Source organism: Sceloporus occidentalis, unplaced genomic scaffold (assembly GCF_023333645.1).
Source record: "Sceloporus occidentalis isolate IW3139 unplaced genomic scaffold, rSceOcc1.0.p SCAF_28, whole genome shotgun sequence".
NCBI classification, from domain to species: Eukaryota; Metazoa; Chordata; class Lepidosauria; order Squamata; family Phrynosomatidae; genus Sceloporus; species Sceloporus occidentalis.
In genome coordinates, this window is record NW_028317008.1 from 8,761,284 (window position 1) to 8,778,123 (window position 16,840).

At 35.8% G+C, this 16,840-nt stretch overlaps 1 protein-coding gene across 1 annotated transcript in view; it reads left to right on the forward strand.

Moving 5' to 3' along the window:
* LOC149299782 (protein O-mannosyl-transferase tmtc2) overlaps nt 1–16,840 on the forward strand; it is a 127,134-nt gene that overhangs the window by 88,441 nt on the left and 21,853 nt on the right. Inside the window, exons 8-9 of the mRNA XM_089486198.1 lie at nt 7,224–7,345; nt 11,854–11,935. Coding sequence (XP_089342324.1) covers nt 7,224–7,345; nt 11,854–11,935 — 204 coding nt within the window. The remainder of the gene's footprint in view (nt 1–7,223; nt 7,346–11,853; nt 11,936–16,840) is intronic.

The window sequence follows — 16,840 nt, forward strand, 5'->3', positions numbered from 1 at the left end:
AGACTGGCTAGGCCACTCCCAGGACCTTAATGTGCTTCTTCTTGAGCCACTCCTTTTTTGCCTTGGCAGTGTTTTGGGTCCAATGCCCTGGCTGATGGAAAGAGGTTCTCATCCAATATTTGATGGTACATGGCCCCAGGGCCGGCCCGACAATGGAGCCGAGTGGGGCAACTGCTCCAGGCGGCACTTTCGAAGCCCTTTTTTTATTATTTTTTAAAGCGGAAGAGAGAGAGAGGGGCGCCGAGTTGTTTTCGCTTACCAAGTTGCCCGCTCGACGCCCCTCTCTCTCTCCTCTGCGAGCCCTCTAGCTCGGTCTCGGTGCCGGCTTGTAATGCTGGGTGCCGGAAGATGACGTAATTTCCGGCGCTCAGCATTACAAACCGGCACGAGACCGAGCAGGGAGACTAGCTGCAGGACTGCTGAAAGGTAAGTACAAGGGGGGAGGGAGAGGAAGGGTAGAAAATTGGGGGGGGGGCGGCGGCATTTTAAACTTCGCCCCAGGCGGCATTTTGTCTTGGGCTGGCCCTGCATAGCCCCATCCATCGTCCCTTTGATGCGGTGAAGTTGTCCTGTCCCCTTAGCAGAAAAACAACCCCAAAACATAATGTTTCCACCTTCATGTTTGACGCTGCGGATGGTGTTCTTGGAGTCATAGGCCACATTCCTCCCCCAAACACGGCGAGGAGAGTTGATGCCAAATAGCTCGATTTCACCCAGTTCTCCTCTGAATCATTCAGATGTTCATTGGCGAACTTCACACAGGCCTGTACATGTGCTTTCTTGAGCAGGGGACCTTGCGGGCACTGCAGGATTTCAGTCCTTCACGGCGTAGTGTGTTACCAATTGTTTTCTTGGCGACTATTTTCCCAGCTGCCTTGAGATCATTGACAAGATCCTCCTGTGTAGTTCTGGGCTTATTCCTCACCGTTCTCATGATCATTGAAACTCCACAAGGTGAGATCTTGCGTGGAGCCCCAAACTGAGGGAGATTGACAGTTATTTTTGTTGTGTTTCTTCCATTTGCGAATAATCCCACCAACTCTTGTCACCTTTTCACTAAACTGCTTGGCGATGATCTTGTAGCCCATTCCAGCCTTGTGTAGGTCTACAAACGTGTCCATGACATCCTTGGACAGCTCTTTGGTTTTGGCCATGGTGGAGAGCTTGGAATCTGATTGATCGATTGCTTCTGTGGACAGGTGTCTTTTATACAGGTAACAGGCTGAGATTAGGAGCTCTCCCTTTAAGAAAGTGCTCCTAATCTCAGTTTGTTACCTGTATAAAAGACACCTGGGAGCCAGACATCTTGCTGATTGATAGAGGATCAAATACTAGTAAAATGCAAATCAATTTATAACTTATTTGAAATGCGTTATTGGTGTTCTATGTCTCACTGTTCAAATAAACCTACCATTAAAAATATAGACTGATCATGTCTTTGTCAGTGGACAAACATACAAAATCAGCAGGGCATGATGAAAATAAATCCACAATTTGGACTGGGCTTTAAAACGGGATGCAATTAGATGAGCCTAGCCCTTTGATTATTATCTACTCATATTGAGAACACTAACAGAAGTGAGAAAAATAGTTAATTGTTGAGCATTTTCTCATCTGTATTACTTTTTTATAGTAGAAACTTACTTTTGCCTAGGACGTCCCTGGTTTCTTTGACATTAATCTTTAGAATATAAATTATACACTGAACGCTGAGGTTAGAGAGATTAATTTGTCTGGCATTATAACTTGTTACTACAAAGGTTAGACCCAACTCTGCTATATTAGAAAATAAATATATTTTGTTTAAAGTTTCAATTAAAACTTTGGGTCAAAAGCTATAATGATCCTTTTGGGTGTTTGGATGCTTTAATGCCAAAATTAAGATTGCTTAAGGATCAGGTTCTGGTTTAGATGTCTTTTCCTTTCCTGGAAATGTGATATTATACAGTTTATTGTATTACATTGCTTTTAAAACCACATGGGCCCACCTGTTACAGTCATTTGTGCTTCCATGAGTTTAGTGGTATGAAAAAAGTAAACTTTCCAGTGAAATTATGTGACTATACTTCAGGAACATAGGGACAGAATTTAGGCTGTTATTCATGACAATGTGATCATCTTATTTGATTTTTTTCAAGTCTGTATTTGAACTAAACCTTGTGAAACTGTTTTAATTTAAAAATAATATATATATTTTTTAAATGCAGATGATTATGTTGAAGAGGTTTCCCCTTGACATGCTTTCTTTAAAAATATTAACTATATATATATATATATATATATATATATATATATATATATATATATATATATATATATATATATATATATAAACAAGGTTTTGTTTTTCAATATTATTTGTTAAAAATCCCCCATTTGGAAACTAGAATTCTAATCCTAAACTGCCCAATCGGCACCAGAATGAATAATCGTATTCATTTTGTCAGTATTCTTGCTCCTTTTTTGATTAAAATATTATTTTTGCCAATTCAGATGCATTTATAGCCAGCAATAAGGAAACTATTAAAATGCATGGCTGTTCCAGCACGTTTAAAATGTCCTCTCTGCTCATTTCCTGATTCCTGATGGAAAAATCTTACGGTGTGTGGAATCATGACCTCAGATTAAATAAGAACATTCCCTGGCACAGAGTATCACAATTAATTACTGATTCCTGAAAATCACTGGGCTGATGTGCATTTGTGATTCTATTCATTATATTTCACCATGAAAATAAACAAGTCAGTGTCAGTACCTAATTAGCTTGTCTGGAATTATATGGCCACATGTAGCATTGCATGAAGGGGATGCCCTGCGGGCACATTACATTTTCAATAAAACAAATTATAGAGAGTTCAGTTTGATTGCACGTCAAAGGTTATGCTTCTTTTTATGTAACTAGCGTTCATCGCCTGTGAAAAGCTAAGCTTCGAGTTCTTGGCTTCTTGTTCCTAGAGGGATTTTTGTTTTGGAATCCTTATTATTTAAACTTAGCACACTGTAGGGAGCAGCCAAAGGTGTTGTGGCTAAAAGACTTAAGTAAGGACATTTTATCCAAGTGCCTTGCCTTTCCAACCATAGTATTCCTCTAAGTATATCTAAATAACATTTTCTTGTAAATCAATTACATATGAGCCCCTAGCAGATTAAATGAACTTGATGAGATACTGTAGATATGGACAATACTTGGATTCTATTTTTAAAATTATGTATTCAGTGCTGGCCCAACCTGGAGAAAGAAGAGACTGACCTGGGGAAGTAGGGCTTTATACCAGGAGTCTTCAGGTCAAACCGTAGGATTTATACAAAAAACAAAAACTAATTTTCTTACCCTAATAAAGTTGGCAACAAATATATAAACATAATATAAATGAGAGGTTTTGGTTATATGAATTGGCCAAAGCATAATTAAGCTCACCCGCCACGTCAAGGCACACTCTCAATAGGGTGAGAACCTGCGCTCACCTCCTACATAGTGGGCACACAAAGCAGTTTATACTGCTACCAAAACCTTATTAATGTGTTGGGGGAGGTGCAATTAAATTATGGTTCTTCAAACCTTAGGATTTCCAGGTTTCCTCACAAAGTGTATGTAATGCAAAGATCTGATTATTTATCATTTATCATATAAGGATAGACAGCTGTAGCAATAAAAACACTATGTATTTGCCAAGGTAAAAACTTAGAGTAACTAAGCTATTGAACTCAATAAAGCCTTTGCTGTATCTTCTGTATATTAAAATTTACTTTCAAAAAAAAGCTAACACCTATATGTGTTCTTATTTAACAAGATTCACTGCTTGTTCTGTAAACTCATGGTACAAAAACATGTGTCAAAATGAGACCTTAATTGTAATATTTATTCTCAGATTAGTATGGTTTTACAAGCTTTGATAATGCTAGGACAGTATTATACTGAAACAGGAAAACATAAAAGGGCTGTTCATCTATGCATACGGATATTAAGAGATATCAGTTTGCTCTCCAACTCATTCATTATAGCATTATCTCTTTCATTATTATTATTACTTTACTTTTCTTATTTCAGCCCTCCCACTAAAACACTGAAGGTATTACAGTGCTTCCAAACACCGGTCCCAATTATATTTCTGTGTTCTTATATTCCATTTGTCTCTGCCCATTATAATTGGATATGGCAAAATGTGTTGTTAATGCATCAGAGTAGCTAAGAGGCACTACCTTGCTATGGGCTCGGGGCTTACGGAGTCTTAATCAGTCTGAGGCTCACATGGCATTAATAAGTGTATACCAGTAGTACATAAACATTGTTACAGCATTTGAGTAGACCTAAGTGTGCCATACAGAGATGTTATTTGCATTTTCAATGGGGCAGTTGCTCTAATCATGTCAAATTGATAACATTAAGAGCATAAAAGCATGTTTAACAGGTCAAAGATTAATTGTCATCTATGAGTGTGTGGGTGTACATATACATATATGTTTGTCTGTGTGTGTGTATATATAATATATATTATATATATATATATATATATATATATATATATAGTAATGCAATTGTTGGGACATAAGGATAATCTTGAGTGTTTCTAGACATTCACTCAATGTCTGGTGCAAGCCTTCTTCAGACTGTCCCTTTAAGTAACTCTATAGTGATTATATTAAATAAATACAAAATGTTTGCACATATGTCTCGTAAAAAATGGCAGCTTGTACATTTACAGGTTTTCATATGTTTAGTGAACAAATAGCCCTTGCTTTTATTTCAGGCTTTGTTCATTTTTATGTTGTAGCATGGTGGAGCTTAACTTTATGAAATGAATTGGGTAATGCAATATAACCTGTATGTTTTTTTTTGCTGTTTCAGAGTTTTTAAGATGCTAGAGGCATGAAAAAAAAAAAACTCTAGCAGGTGACATCCAGACCATTAAACCTTTCTGTACCCATTAAATAAATATTCACAATTTTGCAGATGTGAGTGTACAAAAGAATATATATAGTGTCTATTCTGGAAAATTTGTGGAGATATTTGTGGAGTTAGGGTACATTTAAGCTGAAACGGTACTTCCAAAACTAAGAGCAGTCTTAAAGTGTGGTCTAATTAGACATATGTCAACATTTAAATGCCTATGGCAAAAATACATCAATTTGGCATTTCTGCACCTGCACCTTGAGTCATAGCATTATTAATTCCTCTACTAGCCAAGTGTATCCATTCTAAGTTTTGACCACAAAAAAACTGGTAACGAGTTCCTGCCAATTATTGAAGAAAAAAAATCTTGTTTGTCTTTGTGGCCTCTCTGTAATTAAATTATCCTCAAGCCAGCACAACCTTTTTGATTCTCGCTGTAGATATTTTGAATGTCTTATAATTCAAAGCAATATGCATACACTGTTTATATGCGAGGGTTAAATGTAATAGCTTGTTTAGACCTCAGAAACTTGAAGTTTCCGATTAGGTTTTAGAAGAACTTTTCTTCATTGCTTATGACTTCATGCTGTGCTTTAAAGCAACTTGCTATCAATACTAATGAAGTACTTGAGATAAATGCAAAGGAAATGTGTTTTCACCAAAGCAGCGCCATCAGTGTCTCTTCTGGCAGGTAATGTAACCATTAGGGATCATTCTCAAAAGGGTAAAAGCTATTTACGTAAGAAAAGCATTTTATATTTCTGTAGAATTCTGTTATAACCGATAGACATATACAAGAGATGCATTGATTTTTCTCATCGTGTGATGTCAATAATCCTACTTAGTTGTAAGAGGCTATTCAGAAGCGACAGTAACGCATAAGCCGATTGACAGCTAAGTCCCAAAAGGCCCTGTGTGAGTGGGGTAATGAAACATAATGATCTTAAATTGATGTCACTATAACGTATTTTGTTCTTAAACATGTGACAGAGTAAACATTGTGTTCCTTGGTTATTTACATAGCTGGGAACCTCCCAGATTAGGCTACCCCAAGCTCTAACTTTTCTTGGGAAGTGGCTTCATGTAGTGGCAGTGATAGCCCCTGCCAGCCTTTATAGTGCGGGTAGTGGGCAGCAAGTAGGTATGACCAAACATCACTTGCCTGTCTATAGAAAGTAGAAACTGACCTGGAGCAGTGCTCCACCCTGAGACTCCAGGTCAAACCAAGAACATTACTAGGCATCATTATATTACAGTGTGACACTTTTGTTTTCATGGTCAAGCGATGTTAATTGCTTGGCTACAGTAGATCCCTTCCTCATTTTTGAGTGTTATGGGTAAAGAAGTACATTCACTTGAAAAGAACATCATAAAGGTTTACACTTTTGAAAATGTACACTGTGGAATGGTAATGTTTTTGACAGGTCGAAGAGTTCCTTACTCATCACATGTTTATTCACAGACCTATTCGATTAGAAAATTGTCAGGATGAATTGAAAATTTGGTATTACTTGAGTTCTACCGTTGCCAAGTCCAAAGTTGGGTCTCCAATTTAAAATTCTTCTCATTTGCAAAAATTCTTAAAATTCTTAATTACCTTAAGAAGAATATGAATAAGCATGATTATATTCAGAAAAATGTAAACACTAAATAACAAAACAATAATGCAGTTAAAGGTAATTTTACACTTGCAATGGTTTTTTCCTTCAATAATAAAATATCGGAAGTAAATCTTACATATTGGCTCATCTAAAGCAATTATATATTTCCCATAAAACATAATTTTAATATTATTATTACTACTGCTTTCCCAATGTTTAATACATTCTTAATGATTAGTATAAAATATTTTATAAATTATGTTTCTCAACACTTTAGAATGTTTTGTAGTGCTTTTGATAATGAAAACATTTTCATTTTTCATAATTTTTTCCCCCTAATTTTATAAACAAGGTTCTGGCATATAAGACATTCTTCAACTCTCTTGTAATGTGTACGTATTTCTACTTTTGTTTTTAGTCCTTGGGGATATGTGAATTTATAGAAAGAGGCAGCTTTGTATTGTAAATCTCCAAAATGAAGTTGGCTCAGTTTAGAAAGTTCAGACACTATGAAATGTAGTGTATCCCCTTTCAGATTAACTGCACTAAACTGGACTGTGGAGCTTCCTTCCCTCTCCCCCACAAGAAAAACTCTCTCAAAAATTTTATGTATCTAAAAGAACACATTATATTTTGTCCCACCAACTGGGATGTTTGTTTTGGGTCAGATAACATGCTTTTTTAAAAGATGGTTACACTTAATTTAGAATCCTTATCTGATCTTTCTACAGGAGAAGCCTACATGAGGTTAAACAAGGTGTATGAAGCAGAGCACTGGTATGTGGAGTCATTGAGATCAAAGCCGGACCATATTCCAGCACATCTCACATACGGAAAGCTTCTAGCCCTAACGGTAAGCGGTCACAATGGATCCTTTTAAATGCTGTTCACTACAGTGTTAGGGTAATCAGCGTAGTTATGGAAAGAAAATAATTTAAACTGTACATTAAGGAATAATAGAGCGTAGATTAAATACGGTAATGTTTTAATTAGACGTATCATAACATTGTATGACATCTTTAAAAAGTTTTGTTTTTTTTTGGTGGGTGATTGTGTATGAATTGGTTCAAATTTTACCCTTTACAAAATAATCTTACTTTTATATGTGTTTAGCCTGTATGTATAGGTAGAAATATCATGTTGCAAGCTTGCTCGTTTTCTGTTCCACTCTGTCTAAACTTTTAACATCTTACATGTGGTGTCTGCCCTTTGTGTATTAATTAGTTAATGTAGTTTTTTTGTTGGAATCTGAATAATCCAAGAGTGAAGGGACAGTTAGCAAATATGTGACTTATCAAATTCACATTTAACGACCTTTCTTCTATGAAAGCATTACTCATGAGGCAAGTCAGACAAAGCCTCGCATAATTTGGTGATAACAGAGGGCCATCACATGTGGTTCACAGTCTATATCTCTACATTTTACAGGGGTGATAATCTGATTTATTATCCTGGCTTGCCTCCTGATCTGGGTCTTAGAACTTGTCTTTGCTCTGGTTTAGCTGTGACTCTGAAATTTGTGGCTCACCCACTTCTATTGCTCAGCAATATTTAGGCTTATAAACCTAACAGGCATATTGTGGTGATTATAGTTGTTTTTAGGAGTTATAAATCAAGTGGATCAGTGTGAAGCTTTTTTGCAGTATTATCCATTAGGCAAGGAGAGAGGAAAGTAAGAAATGTAGACGTACTAAACACAAATTCAGAATATATATATTTTTAAGTTGCAGTTTCCCTAATAACCAATTATAGGTATTGAGGCCGCGCCATATAAAAGTGCTAGAGGACCTCACATGGTTAACTAAGAACCAGAAGTCCATATTGATCTATCATATTGGTGTATCGCAACAAGATAGCACACACAGGTTCCTTTTACCAGCTATGCCATTTATTTTCTTCCCAGAAAGGAAACATAATTCTTGCTTAAGGTTACAAATTTGAAGGTCTTCCATTTCTGTGGCGTTACTGGAACTCTCAGTCAAAACTGACAGAACCAGGTGCAGTGCTCAGATTTTTTTTATATATGTATATAAATCTTAAGAAAAATTGTGAACTATTTCCATATAGCAAAATAACCGGACTAGTTGATGTTCAAGATATTGATAACTGTCAGCTTCATACACCTAATGAATGTTGCATTTAAATAGTATATGATTATACTGTCAGGCACATAGAATGCATTGAAGTCAATTACTTGTAGTTAGCGTTGTTTTGGCACTCTTGTCCTAGTTCTCATATTTCTGGGTAAATATTTGGAAGTCTCTAGAAGTATTTTAAAATGGTTTCTATTATAGCTGTAGCTCCTAACCGTTTACAAACATTAAAAAGCATAGTAGTAATAAGTTTGAAATAGACAAAATATTAAATACAAACCAAAAAAAGTACAGTAGTGGAGAGCAAAAAAAAAAAAAAAAAAAATGTAAAAAAAATTATATATACCCATACCTGAGTTTGGGACAGCATTCTTTTTTGCCTAAGGGAATCTGATCATTAAATTTGATCTTGACTTTAGGTTAAACGATGTGAAATAGAAAAGTAAAAATATAACTGTGAAAAGGGTATTTGATACAGACTGTGTGGATCCGTAACACAAAAATAGAGTTTTACATAACATGCTGTATATATTTGTATTTAGATGAAGTTGTTAAAAGTAACGCACCCTATTTACACACATATAATAATAATATCAGAGCTTTTTGTTATCTTGTAAAAATTCTTTGTAATGCTGTTTGTCATGGTATTGTATTTTAATTTCCAGAATAATAGATCCAACAATATATAACTCATGTACAGATTATGGTTTTATTCCAAATGTTATTTTAACAAGGGATTATAAAAAAAATCCATATAAAGTCATGATTTAATGTTGTAGGATCAAATTCAAAAATGTTTTAAATGTGCGGATTGTAATAGAAAAAAAAATACAAAACATTTCTGAATATGATGGCTTTTGGCTTAAAACAATGTGCAATCTAATGTGGCATATAAATTTATTTTCTGGAATAGTTCCTTTCCGACATTCATCCGGTTCTGGAATTATTTCTTTGCTTTAACTCTGATCTTTGTACTGGGTGGCCTGTTCATCAAACCGTTGAACCACAAATTGAGCCTTACAGCTCCAGTTTTAGCATATTTAGCATCCAGCGGCAGTTTAAGCATATTTGTAAATCAGAATTAATCTTACCTTTCATAACAAACATCTTTACTAGAAATAATGCTGATGTTTAGTTATCGCTATATAGTTCATTTGCAATTTTCTTTGAGTATTGCTGGCACCGCGTTTTTTTGACAATACATATTACCTTTGGTTAGGTTCCAAAAGGTGTCAAATATTTAATACAGAACCTGAAGTATATTGTATTCATTATGTTACTGCTTGACTCACACAGCAAATGAGTAGATGGATGATTGTATGAGAATAGAAACGAAAATTTGGTTTCCTGGGAAACATCTACTTTCCTCTGATTACTCAAAAGAATAATGTTTGTGTCTTTATTATTATTATTATTATTATTATTACTACTAAAAGAGAGAAAAAATGCAAGTGATGTGACTGGCCCACAAGCTATGAAAATAATTGAGTTCAATCACAGCTATGCACTGGGATATGATGTAATTCACTGCCATTCTGCTCCAATTGAATTGGGAGGTATTAAGTACAAAGTTCTGGCCCAGCTCCAAGCACACTCCTCACACCTGTAACCCCACCCTTCCGCCTCTAGAAATCAAGAAATTCAGCGTCTATTAATGAGATTGTGTTTAATTTTCCACCCTTGACGTTTTGATTACTGCTAGCGCTACCGCATAGAAATAAACATTGAATGTCTCACCTTTGACGGCAGTTAAGAACTATAAGGCCCATCCATTCAGACTGTATCGATTCATAAAGACTAAACTCCAGTCCAACACAATGGTAAAGCTTGCGACAATAATGTGGTTATGTAGGTTCACTGAATACATTTTTATGTTGTGAACTACAGTGCCCCCCCCTTTATATGATAATCTATGCTAGATATTACGTTAAACTCTAATTAACAGAAAAGGTCACAAATGCATCATTTTACGATCTAAACTACACAAATCCATAGTGATGCAAAGCCCACTTTTGATTTACTCACGAATGAGATGCCAATTATGTCCCCAGTTCAACTGTATATATATTAACTTAACATTGTAAATGCCAAGTAAAAGGACATGTCAATACGCAATGACAGCAAACTCTTTGTTGACCGCTAATACTTTGGTCTGATAACACTGATATAACCAGTTCCCTTGACAGCAGTTTCTGGCAGTGTACTGGTATCACTGTATGAAATAGATAATTTTTCATTAAACAATGATTTCTTTTTTATATTTTGAATACTTATATGTTAGCATTTGTGTGGCTTCATATTAAAGATGAGTAAGCAAGGTCAATGGTTAGAATGGCATCAATACTATATGATTGTATGTATTCTTTAGTTGACAGTTCAAAAAACAAAAACTCTGAAATTATTGGCCAGCTTGATTTAAAAAAAAAAAAAAGTGCCAAATTATACATACATCAGATTGAGTTCCATATAAAATACTAGGTTGGGAGCACAGTGGTTGCCAAACTGCATTAGACACAAGCCATTATGTGTCCATTTGTCTTCAATTCCAGTAAAACCATATTTTAACAGTGATTTGCTAAGTTAAAAAATAGTTTTTCAGTCCTTTCCCTAGAATCAAATTTGCAACCAATTTAAATTTGCGAGGGAAAATGTTAGTGTGAATGTATGTGTCCCAGTTTATTATTGTGTTTTAGGCGATAAATTATTTACCTACATATATTACAATGCCTCCCAAGTAAACATTAAAATGGATTGCAATTTAATATATTATGAAATTGTGTAGTTAATTAAAAAGAAAACACTTAATTCAGCAGCATATTTCAAAAGACGGTTTACTGCACCTGATGATCCCAAGGAAAAATGGATATTAAACTACTCAATACATTGTAAAAAGAAAAAAAAGACAACTGAGGTAGACCTTTATGGTCTGATGTTTTTTGCCACTGAGTAGCAGCTTGAAGCACCAATCAGTGGTTCACACATAAACACATAGGTTTCTCTTCAATAGATTGGATACACGTTTGCACAAACGTTCAACTCACTAACGTGCACTTGCATTTGCAACTTTACTCTCCACTCACATACACTCAACTACAACTAAACGTTGGGTAACTAAACACTGCTGAATGGCATTACTTACCAGTTTAAATTAAGCCAGAGGGGCACTTGCTCAAGCAAAATACTAGGAATACAAAAAAAAAACTCTACATGTTATGTATAGTAAAGAAGCAAGTAGAACAAAAATAAATGCAGTCCATTGTAATTTTAGGGTCGTAAAAGTGAAGCAGAGCGGTACTTCTTGAAGGCCATTCAGCTGGACCCCACCAAAGGAAACTGTTATATGCATTATGGTGAGTGTCAATTTTTTTATGTATACATTATAGTGAGTGTTGAATTATTGTTTACATTTCTTGATTTCAATCTCTTCTATGGAAATTTCTTTCCTGAAGCATTTCTTAAATTGAAAATTCAACATACGGTTTTTTTGTTTGTAATTAATTGTATCAGTTTTCAAAATATACAGAATTTCCATTGGAGGCCCATTTCCATCCAAGTTTATTTAATTGGCAAGGGACAGTTTACTATTCCTGATCGACCAGCTAAAGAAGAATGCATATTAAATATAGCCCCATATACTGTAACATCACTGCCTGCAGGATGCAAGTTACCTTACTTACATAAATCAAAACAAGCAGTGGAAACAGACTATAGGTCTCAAAAACTTGGTATTTTTAAACCATAGGTTATCCCAAATGCTTCTGCAAACTGATAGAGGATGTGAATATATGAGGTCCCTTATCTATTGGCTCTGTCCAAACATGAGAGGGAATTGTTTTAGTTATTACGCTAGTCTAGTACTGCTTGATCAGTGGCAGAAAAGTGCAAAATCTTACCGCTGACTGAAATCATGGGGGGTGGCGATTGCATTAAACTATTCATGACAACAGAATCCCATTGATTTGCATTTTAGGAAGGAAAGTTAATAAAAATTATAATATAGAGCAGTAGACTATTGTGGTCATTACCTCTATAACATGGATTCTTTTGGCATATGCCATTATTCCTCCATACTATGTTTTATAGATACAAAGTATACCATACAAGTATTTCATGGTTATGTTGAGGGTAGACCTCCAAAGTCTCTTCTTCAGATGGAAGCAATAGAGCAATATCTGTTTTGTGAATTTATGGAATAGCTGCAATCAGTCTTATACTCAATCTGAAAGGATGTGGTACTACTTTATTTCAAGACATGTTTTCCACATTCTGTGTTTACACAAATTTGCAGAATATATAGCTTTTGATCATGGAGATAAATGTGGGCTACAGAAAGCTTTAATCTAAGCTCATAAAGGGAGATGTTCCTTTTTAGGAATGTTAAATTCCCGCCAGGATGCAACCTATTTTATTGATGTCAATCTCTGATTGTTTTCTTTATTTAAATATGATTGAACACTTTCCATTGTTAAGGAGAGACAAAAGAGATTCAAGCTTAAGCAAAAGTAATATTTCCAAAACTAATACAGAGCATGAAGCATTCCTAAAGCAGCGGGAACATAATGCACCAAATCATTGACCACATGTTTGAAAGGAATTAATTCCAAACAAATTCATTGGACCGACCACTTGCCTTACTGTGCTGTTTGTGGCCCACACAGTGTGGAATTTGTCTGTATGGCATATTTTTCTAGACCACCCAAAGCCTGAATAGATGATGCATGCATAGCATAGCTATCCACAAGCTTAATATTTAGTTCTTGAAGCCAAGTTTAGTTACCTACATTAATATTACACTAGATTGTTTATGTAAGATGGAATAGCTTGAATTTTGGACAGAAAGTTGTATTCTCAAGGAGTGTTTGTATGACATTGTTGATCCAGAAAGCAAGCATCATTGGAAAGCCGTCTCTATGATAACTTAAAAGGTAACTGTGTTATATGGGTCAGTGGAGATCAGTGGGCCAACCAGCCCATGGACCCCACTTCTCGCAAAAGCAGGACAGTGTTTAGAAATCCGTACTCTCCCTTGAAAACTGTTGGGCGGTGTGACTAAGGTTTGTCTTCCATAATATATTGTGAAATTGGTGTTTTCAAGTGTTCAACGGCAATCTTCAGTTTCTGAGTAAACAAACGTTCTGCCTGTTATTAGAATCAAATATTTCAGTAGTACCAAAGTTTTATTTAAAGTGAAACTTCAGCAATCAAATTCACTAATAGATGTGTGGTCCTTTGTGTGATCCATTTTGCAAATGCATGAGGGATTTTTTTTCCTACCCCCAGCTAAATGCACTGCAGGAGATGCATTCAGCCAAATCCATTTCCCATCATGTTATGTACTTACCTCCAATCAGATCCAGAGATGGCTCTGCTGAACGCTGCGTGCAGGGGCCGGTTTAGCTTAATCAGCCAATCGGTGGCAAAAAATTTCAGATCATAAATAAAAATTTAGCGTCAATTAAGAGTTTTGTTTTTCATTTTTTAAGAATGCATATCAACCAATTGTTGTGCCAGGCCTGGCATGGAAAAACAGTCAGTTAACCACAATTGACGTGGCTGGCACTTTATAAGGTTAGTGAGCTCTCTTTGCTCAGATGGTGTTGCTGCAATGTCTCGATATTGAGGCATTTAGCCACACCAAAAAAAATAAGTAGGGGCCCTGTCTAAACGTTCTCTGGAGCAATTACATTCGCCATAATGAAAGACACCATGTCTTTCAATATGCCTCCGCCCTGCCACTGGAAAGAGCATTTATGGAGCAAGCAACGATTACAATGTAGAACATGGTATCTATAGAAAGCCCTTTTTGTCCTGAAAGGAAAAAAAAATTGTGTGGGTACGGTAAATGAGAAAGTAAAGTACAGCTAAACGCAAACACCACTGAAATGTTAAAACAGCCATTGACACAAACGGTGCATAAATTGAATTTTTCAAAATTCAAATAATTTAGAAAATGTTTCCAAAATAATGCATAAGGAGTGTCAGAAATGCTAAACTGTCCCTTTATCTACACAGCAAAACATCTGAAATCCTTGTGAAACAGTTATTAAAATACATTCCCAATTTGAAAGTAACTGTGTTAATAAGGTTTTGTATGTACCTGATTATCAGATGACCCCCCAACATTTGAATATTAATTTGGGAAAAAAAGAAAAAGCCTGAATATAAGACTATCCTACTAGTAAATAATTCACATGTAAACTATTTTTTCATATTTAATAAAATGATTGAGAAAAATTGTTTTTATTTCCTTTTATTTGCCACTCTGTCCCCAGTTATGCACATCTGCCCCCCAGATATGCCTTATAGGCCCCTATATGCCACTCTGCATCCCTGATATGCCTTTTAACTCCCTATATGCCACTCTGCCTCCAGAAAACCATTATACCCCCCACATGCCCTTTACTTACCAGTGCATCCCTAGACTTGTCCCCTGTGCTTCAGATTTCCTGGTGTCTAGTGGGGGCAGCCAGTGGAGGTCTGTGCGATGCGCGCAGACAACCTCTGCTGCTGCTGGCTGGCACTTCCACCAGGGCTTCTATGACTGAGCACTGGAAGGTCATATTACACTGGTGCTCTGCCATAGAAGGCCCGGCGAAAGTGCCGCCAGCAGCAGAGGTTGTCTGTGCGCATCCTGCAAACTTTCAGTGGCTGCATGATGCGCACAGACAACCTCTGCTGCTGCCAGCACCTCCGCCGGGGTTCAATGGTGGAGCACTGGAAGGTCATGTGATGCCAGCACTCCGTCATAGAAGCCCCAGAGCGGCAGCAGCAGCGGAGGATGTCTGCGCGCATTGCACAGATGTCCACAAGCTTCCAGAGAGGAGGATTCGGGTCCCCTGCAGCGCTGTGAGGGATCTGGATCTTAGTCTTGTAGTCAGACCTCTATTTGAGGTCTGGTTACAAGACAACCTCAAATATAAGATGAAGGGATATTTTTCAGAGCATTTGCTTGTCTTATAATCGAGCAAATACGGCAATTAGCTACATGTATATTAAGAAATATGATATATATGAAATCTTTACAATGTTTACAATGTACTCCTTAATAATGACTGGTTCACATCAGATATGAACAGGTAGATATTCTGAAATACAACCAGATAAAGACATATTCTGTTACATGAAATGTTTTCACTGAAATACAGAACACGGTTGTTCCCTAAATGTGGATATAAATACACTTGAGTAAACTAGATAAATATATGCTATCTGTATCCCACTAGCAAAAGTAGATCACAAAATTATGATTTTAAACATGAAGGTTACTTGCATGAATCCCATGCACACTGATATACTCTTTTAAATATACACAATAATAAAAAAGCATCACTTGCTTAATACCTATAACCGATTGGAATTTTTAAATATTTAAGAGTTGGAGTATGTATGTAGTGGGTGTGCATGTAATATATATGGGTAATATTTTGGGACATCAATATAACATGATGAGTCAGCCTAAATTCCAGCTAGCAATAATTAGCATGAAGACAGATGGCAGATTTCTTTTCTGAGACTGAGGTAGTCATGAGTTATGTTTTTGCTTCATCATTAAAATTCATTATTAGAAAAGAAAAGTAACTAAAATGTACTACTGCTAATTCAACTGGTTTGAATTATTTGACCACCTATAGCACAGAGGACCGTTACGGCAGTTCTTTTTCTATGTATATTCTAACAAACTGTGCATAACATGACATAATGTAATGGTATGAAACCGAAAAACCCACATGTTTTTCCTCCATATGTGCCAACCCAAATAATAATGGAAACTAAGTATTTTTATGAAACCTCTTGGCCAACCCTTAGTCAATTTATCATATATATATATATATATATATATATATATATATATATATATATATATATATATGTGTGTGTGTGTATATATATATATATATATATATATATATATATGTGTGTGTGTGTGTATATATATATATATATATATATATATGTGTGTGTGTGTGTGTATATATATATATATATATATATATATATATATATATGTGTGTGTGTATATTGTACACACAGCCCATATAGGTGACCATACACATGTGGACATGTGATAGGGTAGACACACATAAGATCCAGGGATAAATGCCATAAATATAATTAACAACCTAAGGAGAGTGTACACATTTTCACAATAAAGCCACCCTTTTGCACGACTGTCAGACACCTGGTTTTGTGGACTAGAGCTACCATTGCCCCCATCATGTCCTATTGAGGGTAATGGGAATTGTAGTTCCCAAAAG